At 33.5% G+C, this 15,940-nt stretch overlaps 1 protein-coding gene and 1 pseudogene across 1 annotated transcript; both read left to right on the forward strand.

The window, feature by feature from the left end:
- The first annotated feature begins 5,994 nt into the window (after positions 1-5,994).
- On the forward strand, positions 5,995-9,703 carry LOC130805557 (pentatricopeptide repeat-containing protein At1g61870, mitochondrial-like). Its single transcript, XM_057670335.1, has 6 exons — positions 5,995-7,193; positions 7,296-7,415; positions 7,505-7,508; positions 8,023-8,034; positions 8,562-8,741; positions 9,659-9,703. The coding sequence occupies exons 1-6, from the start codon at positions 5,995-5,997 to the stop codon at positions 9,701-9,703; spliced, it is 1,560 nt and encodes a 519-aa protein (XP_057526318.1).
- Positions 9,704-11,955: 2,252 nt separating this feature from the next.
- On the forward strand, positions 11,956-13,426 carry LOC130804974 (organic cation/carnitine transporter 2-like; annotated as a pseudogene).
- Positions 13,427-15,940: the final 2,514 nt, after the last annotated feature.

Genomic DNA, 15,940 nt, shown 5'->3' on the forward strand with positions numbered 1-15,940 from the left:
TAGAAAGGGTAGTTTGTAATATAAATCCATAGTCTGCTCGAGCCTCGATCTACTGTATTAGCCTTGCAATTCCGCCATCTTGAATTGTGTGTTCTTTTCAACTAAATGAGTAATCTTTGAACAAGGTTACTATAATGTTACTATATGATTTCGTTGTGTTATTGTGTACCAGATCATGATTAAGATATTTTGCTTATGAATAACTGTGAAAAACAATTAAAGAGCTTTGGGATTAAATTAGAGCAAAACTTCTATGTTCTGTGTTCTGGGGTAATAAAAAAACCAAATTTATAATTTGATTATGATTTAATGCAGAAAACTTGATTTATGTAAGAAGATTAGATGCTGATGATGAAGAGATTGTTAAGATGACTATTTATTTACTAGTATGCTCTTGTAAAAGTTTTAAATACTATTCTGTTGTAATTTGATACTATGTTATAAATAAAGGTTACTATGATTATATATAGTTACTGTCTTATATATTGTAATTGTGAAAAAACGTTGCTGAGTTAATGATATACGATGTTCTTAGATGATCTTGTAAAAGTTAATGACATACTATGTTCTCAGAAAATGATACTATGTTATGATTAAATGTTACTATGTTCATTTTAAAAGTTACTATGTTCTGTATAAGATTATTCATTAACAATTTTTGAGGATAAGATGCAAGCTACTAATGTTATTCCTTTATGGAAAATGGAACGAGTTCCCACTGATTGGAAAACGACTGCTAGGACTAACATTGAAAGTGATGTATTCATGATGATGAGCATGCTGTTTTTTGAGGGAACAGTTGATTTCCAGTGTCCGATATTGAATGCAGTTACGTTTTTTCTTCTTAATATTTATCTTTAAATGTAATTTTTTTTGAATGACATTCTAATTAAAACATTCAAATTAAATGTATTTTCTTCTTATGTAGGCTCCATTGAGACATGTTGCAAGAGCTAAGATTGCTGGATCTTTGGTGTTATCTGATTTGAACAAACAAAGATCTAAAGTTTTAGAAGAGGTGTCCAATTTTAAGGATAAAAGACGCTCCATTGCCAAACAAGTTTCTATCAGAAGAACAAAGATTCGCTAATGTGATGTACAAGATGAAGTTGTGAAGTTTTTAGTTGTACAAACATTTGATGGAACATAGTAGATAATCTAATTACTGTAGTTACTAGATAATCTAATTACTAGATAATCTAATTACTGTAGTTACTTTTGTTATGTAAAGAAGAGTTATGGTGCTATTGTTAACAACTTTTATGACTTACAATCTTTTTCTTTTTTCCAAAATTAAAAAAAGAAGACAGTAACTATGAATATTCATAGTAACCATTAATCATAACATAGTATCTTTTTCTAAGAACATAGTAGCATTCACTTTTGCAACAAAGTTTTTCCAAAATTAAAAAAAGAAGACAATAATTATACATAGTCATAGTAACTTTTAATCATAAGATAGTATCTTTTTCTAAAAACATAGTAGCATTTACTTTTTGCAACAAAGTTTTTCCAAAATTAAAAAAAGAAGACAGTAACTATATATAGTCATAGTAACCTTTAATCATAACATAGTATCTTTTTCTAAGAACATAGTAGCATTCACTTTTGCAACAAAGATTTTTCAAACTTACAAAAGAGAAAACAATAGCTATACATAGTCATAGTAACTTTTAATCACAACATAGTATCTTTTCCGAGAACATAGTAGCATTTACTTTTGCAACAAAGTTTTTCCAAAATTAAAAAAAGAAAACAGTAACTATACATATTCATAGTAACCATTAATCATAACATATTATCTTTTTCTAAAAACATAGTAGCATTCACTTTTGCAACAAAGTTTTTCCAAAATTAAAAAAAGAAAACAGTAACTATTTATAGTCATAGTAACCATTATCCATAACATAGTATCTTTTTCTAAGAATATAGTAGCATTCACTTTTGCAACAAAGTTTTACCAAAATTAAAAAAAGAAGACAGTAACTATATATAGTCATAGTATTCTTTAATCATAACATAGTATCTTTTTCTAAAAACATAGTAGTACTTACTTTTTGCAACAAAGTTTTTCCAAAATTAAAAAAAGAAGACAGTAACTATACATAATCATAGTAACGTTTAATCATAACATAGTATCAAATTACAACAGAATAGTGTATTCAAAACTTTCAAACTTCTAAATAAATAGTCATCTTAATAATCTCTTCATATATCTGTTCTTCAGCATCAACTTTCTGCATAACAAAATCGCAAATTTCAGCATATTTACCATAAAAATCTAAGGCTTTCTATAAGTTTTCGAAAGTCATACCAACAAATGGCTTTTTATCAAACTCACAATAACGAATCCACAGTGTAGAACTGTAACACCCCTGAATTTCCGACCCCTTAACGAAACCATTTGGGGTAACTTGTGTAATAGTTCTTGGAGTTTGAGTCCCTATATAACAAATTGAAGATAATAATCTTGATTACAGAATACAGTGACAACAATGAATCCCAGGAACACTTTTTAAAATCAAACTTAAAATCATAAACTTAAAAATCGAACAAAGTAACAACAATGAAATCAAGAACACAGTAACACATAAACCCAAAAAATTAAAATTAAAATTTTAAACACATAAACCCTAAAAACAACAATTTATAATCACATTGAACAAAAACTAAGAAATCAATCAAAACAAATCTGAATTTATAAACACGTACACACAAGAAATCGAAAACAAGTGAGGATTTTTCGCAGACTAAGAAATAAAGGGAAGAGGAAGATTTTCGCAGAAGAAAACGAAAACTAAGAAATGAATCAAAACAAATCGAAAAATAAAAACTCAAATAGTAAATTTATAATTTGCATACCTTAATTCAATAGAAGAGGAAGAATTTCGCAGAAGAAATCGAAGGTTTTTGGACAGTTTTGAAGGTTTTTCGAAGAGTATAGTATTGGAAGAAAAAGGCGCTATTGTTCTTCAAAGGGATGAATCAAAAAAACCGAATCAGCCTATTTTTCTTTTCTTGCCCTATTTTTTCGGTTCGTTATCCAGGCCATTAGATCTTTGAGAAATCGACGGCTCAAAATCCTTCTCACCCTTCTCATTTTCATACCCCTTCTCAATGGATCCCTCCCCTATATATATATATATATATATATATATATATATATATATATATATATATATATATATATATATATATATATATTATATATATATATTATATATATATATATATATATATTATATATATATATATATATATATATATATATATATATATATATATATATATATATATATATAATATATATATATAATATATATATATATATTATATATATATATATATATATATATATATATATATATATATATATATATATATATATATATATAATATATATATATAATATATATATATATATATATATATATATATATATATATATATATATATATATATATATATATATATATGTTTGCAATTGTGTATATACAATTATTGTAAATAAATATATATTATGATATGTTAATTAAAATTCTTCTTCGATCACTATTAAGTGATGATTGGTGAAATATAGAAAGATTATTAGTGTAACAGTTATTATGTATGTATTTTTATTATTTATTGGTAAATAAATATAAATTGAAAAAACAAAAAAAAGTGGGTTATATGCCGCGGTTCTCCCTTAACTGCAGCATATAGTCCCTTTAAAAAAAAAAAATAGACTATATGTTGCAGTTCAGGGAGAATTGCAGCATATAACCCTCTTTTATGCTGCGATTTTGAACCACAGTAGCAAGAATAGACCATCTGCTGCTAGCACAGGTGCTTGGAGTGAAAAATACAACATATAATGGCCTAAAAACTATAATGTTTGTGCTTTTTTCCCATTAGTGAGCTTAATGTCTATATAATGAGAATGAAGAAGAGAAAATAACGGAAATAAGAAAGATACATGTTTTGTGATATCATAAGTTTTAAATTTTATAAATTAATTATTTAGACCGGCTCAAAGGGATGTATCTCTCAAAAAAATCATATCTTTTGAAAATCAGCAGGTTTTGCGAGAACTGTCTTACCGTGAGATCACTCATACAAGAGTAGTCGAATCGTCCAATTATAATTTTTTTTAATTGTAAACAATTACTAATTGATCAATTTACGGTCATAATAGATGACTTTAAGATCAAAATAGGTGTCATGAAAAAGTTATAACTGATCAAAAATTTTTAAAAAAGTTTAATTTGAATCTAAAAATTTATTAATTCTAATATTAAATTGATCAATTTCAACTTAGGGCCCGCTTTGATTAAGTGTAAATATTTTAGAGAGTAAATAAAAGTCAAAGTATGAAATTAAAGTTAGTAAGATAGAAGATTAGATGAATTGATCGTTAAAGAGGTGAAAGAATTAGTTAGAAAGTAATGAAAAATGGATAAAATAACAATTGGTTCCCTCATGTTGAGGTATAAATTTATCCTAGGAAAGACTGCGGAAATACTTTCCTCCAAAAATGAGGGAAATCATCATTTTTTTCATTCATAATTTTTAGTTTAATCTCACTCTACCTCATTTACAATTATTTCAATTATTTCATTTGCACCTCTACTTACCTTTATTTCATTAGTTTTACTTTGTTTACTCTTTTGAATATTTACTTTCAATACAAGCGAGCCCTTCAAGTATATTGTCTTAAATAGATCAATTATGATCTTTTTAAAGTGATCAATTTCGACCTTAAAAAATTATAATTGATCATTTATAATTTATTGTTTAAAGGTCGGAATTAACCACTTTAAGATTATAATTAATATCTTTAATGTTATAATGAACTCACTTGAGATTATAAATTATTGATTATTGTACAGGTGATGACTTATAATTTAGCACTATAAACTTTAAATTGATCAGTTTAAAGTTGTAATTGATTAGTTTTAAAATTGTTAGTGTTAGAGCAAATGCTCTTTCAATGAAGATTCTAATTACAAAGAATGATAAAGATTACAAAATGTAACGAAACAATCAAACACAACAAGAATTGGAAGGTGGAGAAAAGCCTAACTCAATGTGATATTAGGATATAAAACCTCACCCAATGAATGAAGACAATTGTATTGATTAGACTTGTTGTTTACATGCACTAATTAATTTTAACAATGGAGAATGAAAAACTATAGAGAATACAAAGAGAAATTGAAAACCCTTGATTTTACCCTTTATGAACCTTAATTTGGCTCTCGCTTTATCTAAATCAATCTCACTAATAGAGATTACAAGAGTGTTTCAATGTGTTTCTCTCACACTATATCTAAAAAAATGATATTTACAATGAGTATTTTATAGGCTATGACAAGCAACAAAAGGACAGCAAAGCAATAACCCCTTCAAAACAGAATGTCTCGTGCCAGGGGCTGAAAGATGCTTGATTGGTCGAGCACACCTGCTAGGGTCGAGCGAGCTACAGGATGGGTCGAGCCACGTTGCTCGAGTGGTCGAATAAGGAGCAACAACATTCTTATCTTGAGCTTATTTGAGATCCTTCATAAGCCTATTTATTTCAAGCACAAATACTCCAAAACATCAAGCTATAATATGAGATTATGAGCCACACATAATAATAGGTTATCAAGTTAAAGTTTTCTGCTCTAATATTATAATTGATCACTTTAATGTCAAAATTAATCCGTTTTAGATTAACATTAATTCCTTCTTCTTCCTTTTTTTTTTTTTTTTTTTTTTTTTTTTTTTTTTTTTTTTTTTTTTCAGTTTAGGCCGCTGCTTACAAATTTCTGGTTTGAAAATTCGTGAATCTTTGCAAAAGCTAGTTTGATCCACACATGACCCATAACCAAAGCCCACCATTTCTTGTTCGAGTCTGTGCCTCCGATGAGTCTTGACCTTCTTCGGCCAAAACCTATCATCGTCTTCAACTAAAACCCTTTTTAAATCCTCCATTTTTGTCAAAACTCATAAACAAGAAGTTCTCCTTCAATGGCGACATCCTCATTTCGCAGAACGCTTACAACAATAAAACCAAATTCATTCCCTTACTCCTTATTCTCCGCATCCTTCTCCAAAACTTTAAATCCTCCCTATTCTTCATTTAGAGCAGCTCAATCAATCATTGTATCAGTTTCAGACCCCAACAAAATCGCGGATGTCATTTTATCTCAATCTTCTTACCCTGCTTTCACACGTTACCGACCCATTTACCCATATGCCGTGCGCAAACTTGCTCGTGCCAATCGTTGTGACCTTGTGGAGCGCATTGTAGAGGATCATCTTTCCAAAAATAAAGTTTCTGCGGGTTTCTTCATCCGGTTCATTATGCTTTACTCTGAAGCTGGTATGGTTGATCACGCTCTTCGTTTGTTTTATGATTTTTCGCCTAAATTTCAATCTAGTGAAAAACCCTTTTGTGCAATTCTTACTACTCTGCTAAATAATTCCAAATTTGAAACATTTCATGAGGTTTTTGGTAATGCCGACAAGGTTATGTCAATTTCACCTAGTGTTAAGGTGTTTAATATGAAATTAAGGGCTTATTGCGAGGAGGGGAAAGTGGGTTTAGCTGAGGAATTGTTGAAAAAGAAAATGGAGAAGGACTTTGGAGTGTTGCCAGATATTTGTTCTTACAATGTGTTGTTAGAAGCTTACTTGAAAAGGAAAGATTGGGTAAAGTTTGATGATTTGAAGAATGTGGTTATAAAGAGGGGTTTGGAGGGCAATGTAACTACTTATAAGCATATGATTGTGAGGTTATGTAAGAATAAAGAGTGTGATGGAGCCAGTAAGTTGTTGGATGAGATGGTGGATAAAGGTGTTGCACCAAATGCAGCTTGCTATAATTGGATTATATATGGGTTTTGTAGGATAGGGGATTTTGTGTCAGCGAAAATTGTTTTGGAAAGGATGATAAAAGACGGGTATGTTGCACCGTCTTCCTTGACGTATTACACTCTTTTTAGACATATGGTGCAAGAAGGAGAGTTCCTCTCCGCATTGGTTATGTGCAAGATAATTCTTAAGAGAAATTGGGTGCCTCCTTTTGAGGCTATGGAAGGCCTAGTCAAGGGCTTACTTGAGATTTCAATGAAAAAAGAGGCATGTAAGGTGGTTAAGAAGATGAAGAAAAGGCTGCAGGGTCCTGCTTTGGATTCGTGGGTAAAGATTGAAGCTGCTCTTCCCTGGTAGCTGTGCAGTATGTTGAAGAATTTAATTGAAGACATAGCTTCAGTGTTTTTCTATTATCTGATAACATCTAATCTGAGACCGATGGTATGCCTGAGTAGCTGTTGCTTTATCTATCCTAATTGGGCTTTGGGATATTTTACTTTGGCTCTTTTTCTTGATTATCTAGTGTTATTGGGCGTCTTCTCTGAAGATGACTTGTTGTCTTTTAACTGTTCTATGTATCAATTTGAAATGTGTTAGTTGTTGAAGTAAATTGATTACTTATTTCAGTAGAAATCTTGGTAGCTAACTGTTTCTTGTTTAAAAGAAAGGTAATCATGAGATACTAGGATATTGCATTGTATCTTTTCCCTCAAGCAATTGTTATGTTTTCTTATCCAAAGGTAGAGTTACTTTTGGTTTTGCAAACAGAAATACAAATCTCTTCATTGTGAAATGGTGATTTCAGACATTCATCTTTTACCTATTGGCTTTTCTTGTGTGCTGTACTGTTTGTTTTCGTCAAGGATGACTACATTATTTTTCTCCAAGTCAACAATATATATCTGTTCTTATTTGTTACCAACTCTAAATTATCCTGAAGTTTCAAAACAGGCGTGTACCTGTATAGTTTTGCTTTCTTAATCACCAGGAATCAGAAAGACTACAGCACGGAAAGCAAGTGGGGTAAAGAATGTGCACAGACAGGCTGTTTTTGTTTCCTCTTTCCAGCATAAAGAGAGTTATTCCTTAGCAAATTGAAGTTAAAGAGAGTTATTCCTTAGCAAATTGAAGTACCTCTTCAACTGTATTTCACTGATAACTATCGGGATATTGTTATTGCAGGTATTATCTGCTGTAATCCCTCTTTCACTCTCTAGAGCTACTTATTCTGGATTTATTAATACAATATGATTGGTCAAAGCTATTGCTCTATCCTGTTATTGACTTAATGTGAAATCATGAAATTCACCTTTTGTTTTTACTTTTTAGCATTCTGGATGAAAAACATTAGTACATGATCCTTCTGTCCAAATTCGGTAATACTTTTAATAATTGCAAACAAAAAGGTAATGTTTTTACATTACTTTGCCAACCATAAAAACTACTCTAGCAAAGTCATTGTGTGGTTTATAATGGTTTGCAATACTCTTGGCTTTAGTTAGATAGTATTTGCTTTGTGGGTTGGAGAGCCTTTTTTGTTCTCCTTTTTCATGCACCAATTCCATTTCGAGATGAATGAGGCATTTTTTGTTAAATGTTCTCTATCTATTTATAATTTAAGGTGTCACCTGGAACTTAACTTCTGAGTCTGTGTGGTTTTATGTCCTTTGAAGTCTAGATTTGGTTAGTGTTTTGCGTAAAATTGATTTTTGTGTCTGTAGGTCCCTCGGATAAACTTTAAGTTGCTTGAGCTCCAACCTTCTATATTTGTTACTGGTTCGTTAATGCTTCGTCTTTGCACATGCCCTAACCTTCTTCAACTATTCGCTTTCATATATTCCTCAATAATTGCAACTCCTAAACCATTTCTTATACCTTCGTTTCAAATTATATCCCTCAAGGTATGCCTACTCATCCATCAAAGCATTCGCATTTCTACCACCATCTTTCTACTTTGATCTTTTCAAAAAGCCTAACATTCTAATCCATACAGTAATGCTTGTCTAATGGCTAGTCGTTGAAAATTTCCCTTTAATTTTAAAAGCACACTTCAATCACATAATATTTTAGTAGCCGCTCTCTATTTTTTCCACCAACACTTAATTATGTGGTCACATCTTGTTAAATGCCTCCACTACTTTGAAATATGGACCCAAAGTATTTGAAACATCTACTTGTAACGATTTCTTGCTCTTCTAGCTTTATAGTCCTTTTATTTTCTTGTTTGTTCTAAAGCTACACTCAATGTACTCTATCTTGCTCCAACGTAATTTGAAGCCTTGTGACTCCAACTCTCTTTTCCATCATTCTAACTTAGCATTTACCCTCTCCTTGGTCACATCTACCAAAACAATGCCATCGACAAACATGCGCAAAGGCACGTCTCTTTGTATTGATCATGTTATTTCATCTAGGACCAATGCAAAATGAAAATGGCTTAGGGCCAAGCCTTCATGACGGTCAATTGTGATTGTAAACGCCCTCCTTTGCTCTCCACATGTCTAAATTACTTCTCAATACATATCTTGCACTATATTAATGTATTTCTTGGGAATACCCTTCTTTTTCATTGCCCACTAAAGTACTTCTCTTGGTACCTCATCATATGCTTTTTACAAGTTAATTAAAATCATGTGCAAGTTTCTTTTTCTAGCCCTATAGTACTCCATCATTTATCTCATAAGATGGATTACTTTCATTGTAGATCAACCTAGTATAAATCCAAATTAGTTCTCTAATATGGAGGCATCTCCTTAAACGTAGTTTTTGACGAATTTAATATTTTGAATTATTGAACTCTGTTAGATCTTAAATTCAGCTTGTTGATGAGCATAGCAGTGCAGAATACTGTGCATCCAGCTAAAGCATGCAGAATAGTACCATTGTGCTGATACAACCTTTGCAGTTTTCGCATGAGGATCTGTAGAAGGGTGACTTGTTTTAGTTGTTTCTATAATAACCCTGTCAGCTATCCAGAAAAATAGAGAGAGGAAGAAAAATTAACAAAGTGGACATTGGATTACATTTTTCTTAATTGAATGCTAAGTATGGAATCTGCTTTAGTCCAATCATGTCGCTTGCACCTATTGATGCATTGCATACTGTTTTACTGACAACATGTACGAAATTGAAGAGGTAAATGTTGTGTAATTGTATGATTCCTTTCTTTTTTTTCTTTTTCTTTTATCCAACTTGCATAGGCTATGGTCGTGCTATTCGAAGTGGATTTATGCATAAGCCAGGATTGTTGTGATCTGTTGATTATCCATTGATGATGCAAATAGTAGCTTTCTAACATTAGAAAATTCTATCCGTTAGCAATGAGGTATACTGAAACACTAGTGGTAATTTTTTTTCCATATAATAACAAGATTTCATGTTTATAAAAATCGTAATATATTCTGTTAAAAACGGTGTATTCCAAAAAAAATTGTATATTCCGTTGACTTTGGGTTTTCATACAAGTTTTCTGGTAGTCCCCCTTGGCCAACTTTAAGCAGCATTTTTCATGACAGTCCTTCTCAACCATTGTTCCTGAAACGGCCCTCCTATCTGCAACCACAATTGTTCCTAACCCCATCTCCCTTCTTCACTCCCATTATTCTTTAAAGCCCCATCGATGATGGTTCCGTACACCACCAGCATACTATTACTCACCGCCAAAACCATGGCAATTTTAACTGTCAAAGGTTCCATACACCAACACACTATTATTCACCATCAAAGTCATGGAAAATTAAACTCCATTACAAACTTAATTTCAATAATTGAAAGCTCCATTTTATTTGAAAATTACCATTTTGATTGAAAACCCAATTGCAATTGAAAATATCCATTTTAATTGGAGTCCTCAAAAGTCAACATTCTTATTGATGATCCCAAAAGCTCAATTTTAAATTATGGAGTTAATGACTAATTAACAATTGCCCGTCCACTATCAATTTGATTTGCCCCATAGGTTGCCTCAAGATCGTCTCTCGGGCTTTACTAAAGTCTGTGCATATCCAAAGATTGTCTCGCGGGCCAATGATGATGGGTGGGGAAGGGTATTATCTACCCTGATTATGTAAGTGTTTTGAGTTTCGAGTTGGAGTAGTTGGGCAGAAGTTAAAGTTAAGAGAAAGAGGAGATGTTAGAGTTCAACCATGGAGGAAGAGAACAAAGAGAAGTGGAAGAATGGGTTTATTTGTCTGTTTTAACAAAGAAAAAAATTCAAAAGTTTTGATTTATTTGTCTTTTTATTAAATTAACGATAAAACAAATTTTTTTGCTCAAAAATGCTATGCATTTTATTAAGTATGAATGCGGTTGCTACCTTGTTTAAAAACCTTTTACCACTAGCATTTCAGTATACCTCATTTCTACCAGGTACAATTTCCCTTTAAAATAACATTGGTTTGGCAGAAAAATGTTGGTAGAGATGGCTATGGGCGGGTTACCTGGAATCAAACTGGAAAGGAATCGGCTAGGAACCGGTTTTAACTGAAACTGCCTGGAACTAGTCTAAACTATGGGTCATGCGTGGTTCCAAAATGAAGTCGAACGAAACAGTGGAACCTCTGACAGATTTAGAACCGTGAACTGCCGAGCTCGATAACTTGAACAGGAACGTTCCATTTTGTTCATCCATTCCACACATTCTCCTACTCGCTATACTTAGGGGCTGTTTGGTTGGGTGTAATAATCAAAAGGAAAGGAAATGGACAGATCCAATTCTCTTTGTTGTTGTTTCTTTGCCACTTTCTATCATTCCCTTTTCCCTTTTTTATTTTTGTGTTTACCCAAAAGCATTCCACACTCATTCCCCACCCTCCCTAAGACTTTTCCATTCCTATTCCCCACTTCATTACCCATCACTTAAAATTTGAACTTTAATTTATGGGTATTGTTATAATTCACCACTCTTTTCATTTTATCGCCACCTCTAATTAAATTACGAATTTGCCCCTAGACTTTAAAAAATTACGAATTTGCCATTGGACTTAATAACATTATTATCAACTAAATTAATAAAAAAACTATTAATAAAAAATTAAAAATTAAAAATTAATTAACAACTAAAAATTTTAATTAATATATTATTATTATATTAAAAAATAATCAAACATTCAAATAAATAATTTAAATTCAAAACTAATTAGTATCTTCACAGATGCTCAACCAGTATGGGAATGCACAAGAGATTACCAAACCAACAGTAGCTGCACCAGCAGATCCAATCTTTGTAGTCTCTCCAAGAATGAGTGGTCATGGAATGGTAATATGCACAGCACTATCATATCAGATTGGGATCTTCAATGTGCCAGCTTTTTCATTAAGAGTTTACCTGCAACATGCTATTTCATTGGCTGCTTGTTGTGTGGGTTTGTGCTGGCCTCTCTCCGTGATTCATCGCTAGGATGAAAAAATCTTCTTTCTTTCTCTTGCTTGACTATGTCCCTTGCTTTGCTTGCCTCAGCATTTTCTCCTAACATATGGGTTTACTCCATATTCCGCTTCATTGCTGGTGTTGGTCGTGTATCCATTACAATATCTTCATTTGTTTTCTTGTCCGAGAGGATAGGCAAGCGGTGGAGAAGCCAAGTTGTTATGCTCGGTTATATCTCTTTGACATTCGGAATGTTATCATTGACAGCTTTAGCATATCTGACTCGTAATTCCTCATGGAGCATTCTATACATCTGTACCTCCGTTCCTGGAATCATATGTTCCATATTAACCTATTTCTTCCTTTATGAATCTCCTAGGTGGCTATTTGTTATGGGCCGCCATACAGATGCTATTAACGTATTGAAAACTATTGGGTCCTTGGAGGATCATACCATCTCTTTATCGCCCAACATGCTAGCACTCATTCAAGTTGATCCCAACAATAGTTGGAATAATCCTTTTTCTTCAATCAGCATTTTACTCGAGAAAAGGTGGGCTATTTAAAGGTTGATTGTGGCTATGGTTCTTAGTTTTGGTGTTGGGATGATGTACTATGGAATGTTGCTGGGTGTCGGAGGCTTAGGTTTCAACATCTATTTAAGCTCCACATTCAATGCCCTACTATTCCTTGCATCTTCCCTTCTTACTTACCTTTTCTGGATCCCAAAATGTAACAGAAGAATTTCGTTATTGGGTTTCTGTACAATCAGCGGTGCTGCCAGTATATTTTCCATTACATTTGGTCATCATCGTATGGGCCTGCACGTTGGGTTGGAGTTGATCACGCAATTTTGCGCTAGTATGGTATTCAATATTCTGTTCATGCATGTTGTGGAGTTGTTTCCAACTTGTGTCTGGAACACTGCAACTTCACTGTCAAGGCAATGACTGCTCATTGCCACTATTTTTGTCCCGGTGTTGGTGGTAATCGGTAGACGAAACCAGCTATTGTCTCATGCAATCTTTGGAGGTACGATTCTTCTTTGTGGTCTTTTAGTCATTTCATTGCCGGAAACAAGGGGTAAACCGCTATGTGATACCATGGAAGAGCAGGAAGCTCAAGATAATGTCAGTCCTTGCTTGCAATGTTTATGACCTGTGATGTTGCTGGTGCTGCAATATTCTTTTTTTTTTTATTTTTTTTCGGAATATTATGAATTTGGAGACCTTGGGTTTAAAAAATAATTCGAGAGTGTATCAAATTGAAAACCTTATGTATTTTTTGCATTTCCTTTTCTGTATACTTTTTATCTAAGAAAGCTATCATACTTGATCATCTAATGTCCATTTCAGGTGAGTATTTCCTTGGGCTGAAAATAGTTTATGCGGTTCCACAAAAGAAAATTTGAAAAAAATAAGATTATTTAACAACTTAATTCCAAAAATAAGCTTCGTAAAAACTTATTTTCCAAAATAAACATCTGTACATCCAAACCTAGATTTGGCAAGAGTCGCTGTTAGTAATAGCGAAAGAGGAACAAAAAAAAAAAAAATTAAAAGCCCAAAGTCGTTAGTAACAGTGACTTGCTGTTACTAACAGCGATTTTGGCCTTAATTATTTTTTTTATGAACAAAAGTAGCCGTTGTTAATTAGAAAAATAGCCGTTAAGAACTTGAAAATAGCCGTTGTAATGATGTTCTATAAATAGCTCCATCATTTCCCATACTTCATTATATCCATTCTACATCATTCTTCTTCTTTTCAATCAATTTTTAAAGGTAACATAAGGTATTATGTTAGTTTTACTCTTAATTTATATATGTTAATATTATTTTTAAAAGTTCACTTACGTTACTATATTATATGTCTTATGTAGATGTCAAAGGAGCATTGTATTGAAGAGCTTCGTGATTGTGGTTATGAAGTTGAGATTAATACAATTAGGAGCGACTTCGATCCAGGGCGTGAATTTGTTGCTTGCCCTTTCTACTTGGTTGACGGATTAGGATGCACATACTTTAGATGGATTGCTCCGGAGGCTACCAAATGGCAGAGAGACTTAATAATACGGCTTGAAAAGGAAAAAAAAGAGCTTAAAGATGAGGTATTTAATCTAAAGAGACAAATGGATGATATGGCACATAGGAAAGAAGAGACTGAAAGGATTATGAGAAAGTTTAAGAAGCCTTCTTAGTCAGCGACGGTAGTTTAACTTAACGAATGAAGTATGTAATTTGATGTGGATTTGTTGAACATGATTGAAATTGTGTTGAATGTTCGATAGCGACATCCTTATTTGAATATGATTGTCTGTTTGTTTTTGATTAAATTCATACTGCATTCTTGGCGGAATGATTCATCGCCGAAAAGTCTGAGTACTTAACATCATTTCATTCATAATAAACGTGTGATAATTTGATAAAAATATATACATCTACATATATGTTACAATTTATACACAAAAGACCAAATGTTACAAATATTGAGTATGTACAAATGTTCAATATATACAAACAGTATTCTAATGCTAATCCTCCTCCCGCACCCTGTCTAACTGTGACGATTTACGACGCCTCCTACGATAGTAAGAGGCCGTCGCATGACGCTCGGGTAGGGGAGGTGATTGATAATGTGATGATGTGGCACCTTGTGAGGACCCGGCACCGTAGTCTGAGCACGTTAAGTCAACCTCCTCAAGATGAACGTCGGGGTGATGAGGAGATGACTCGTATTCGTACGCAGTGGTGTGGGGCGCAGTCACTTTCGGAATGAAGTGTTGAAACTGCGTGCCTAGGAGTATGCCTTGGGCCATCTCCCGTACGGGCTCCTCTTGGGAGGAGCTGATGACTGATGCAATGCCTTGTGCCTGCACTAAAACTTAATTATTAATGAAATGTTTAACGTGTAAGTTCTATGGATAATAATCAACGTTGAAGAATACTTACAAAGTGTGTCATCGTCGGTGCTGCGGGAGCGTACTGGGCTGCCGCCATGATACCTCGTGGTGTCATCCATCGACGAGTGATGGAGAGGAACCACCGCATGTAATCCGCCCTAGTAGGTGCGCCTGCAGTGTTGATCGACTCACCTTGGGCCAGCATCTCTAGCCTGTGCTCCCAACGAGGGACATGGCGCCCGTTGACCTCCAGCCAGTTCTTGGGATCCCGACCCTTGCGAGAGTGGTGGAGCTCCGCCTCTGTGTCACATGGCGGCGGGATGCCCTATACCATCCCAAATTGGCGCAGTACGCGCTCAGGGAGATACACTTCGACTATGTCGAAGTAGATCAGATGTACAGATGCTCTCCACACCCCTGACAAGATGCCCGAGTGCTGAGGCAATGCAGCGTATGCCTCAGCGGGGTAAGGGTCCCATCGAAACTAAACGTGAAAATTCGATTAATAAATTACGCAATGTGATAACAAAACAAGTTGTAGTGAAGTTGTTACCTGGTCAGCTCGTAGTAGATCGAGTTGATCGCGGTAGAACCCCACGCCCGATCCAGTGCGGGTCCTTGTTCGTCTTTGAAAGGACCACCGCGATCCATATGGCACATGCGGGGGAGGAAGCACTGGTGGCGCAAATGCACCAAGTCCCACACTCCTCATCGGTTGACCAATGAGAACATGCTCCCACGCCAAAAGCTATGAATTACCGTTATCAGTAAGTAAAAGAAACACAAAAATATATAATAAATGAAACAAAACGGTAACATGTAAACTTAGTATT

This window comes from Amaranthus tricolor, chromosome 2 (genome assembly GCF_026212465.1).
Source record: "Amaranthus tricolor cultivar Red isolate AtriRed21 chromosome 2, ASM2621246v1, whole genome shotgun sequence".
NCBI classification, from domain to species: Eukaryota; Viridiplantae; Streptophyta; class Magnoliopsida; order Caryophyllales; family Amaranthaceae; genus Amaranthus; species Amaranthus tricolor.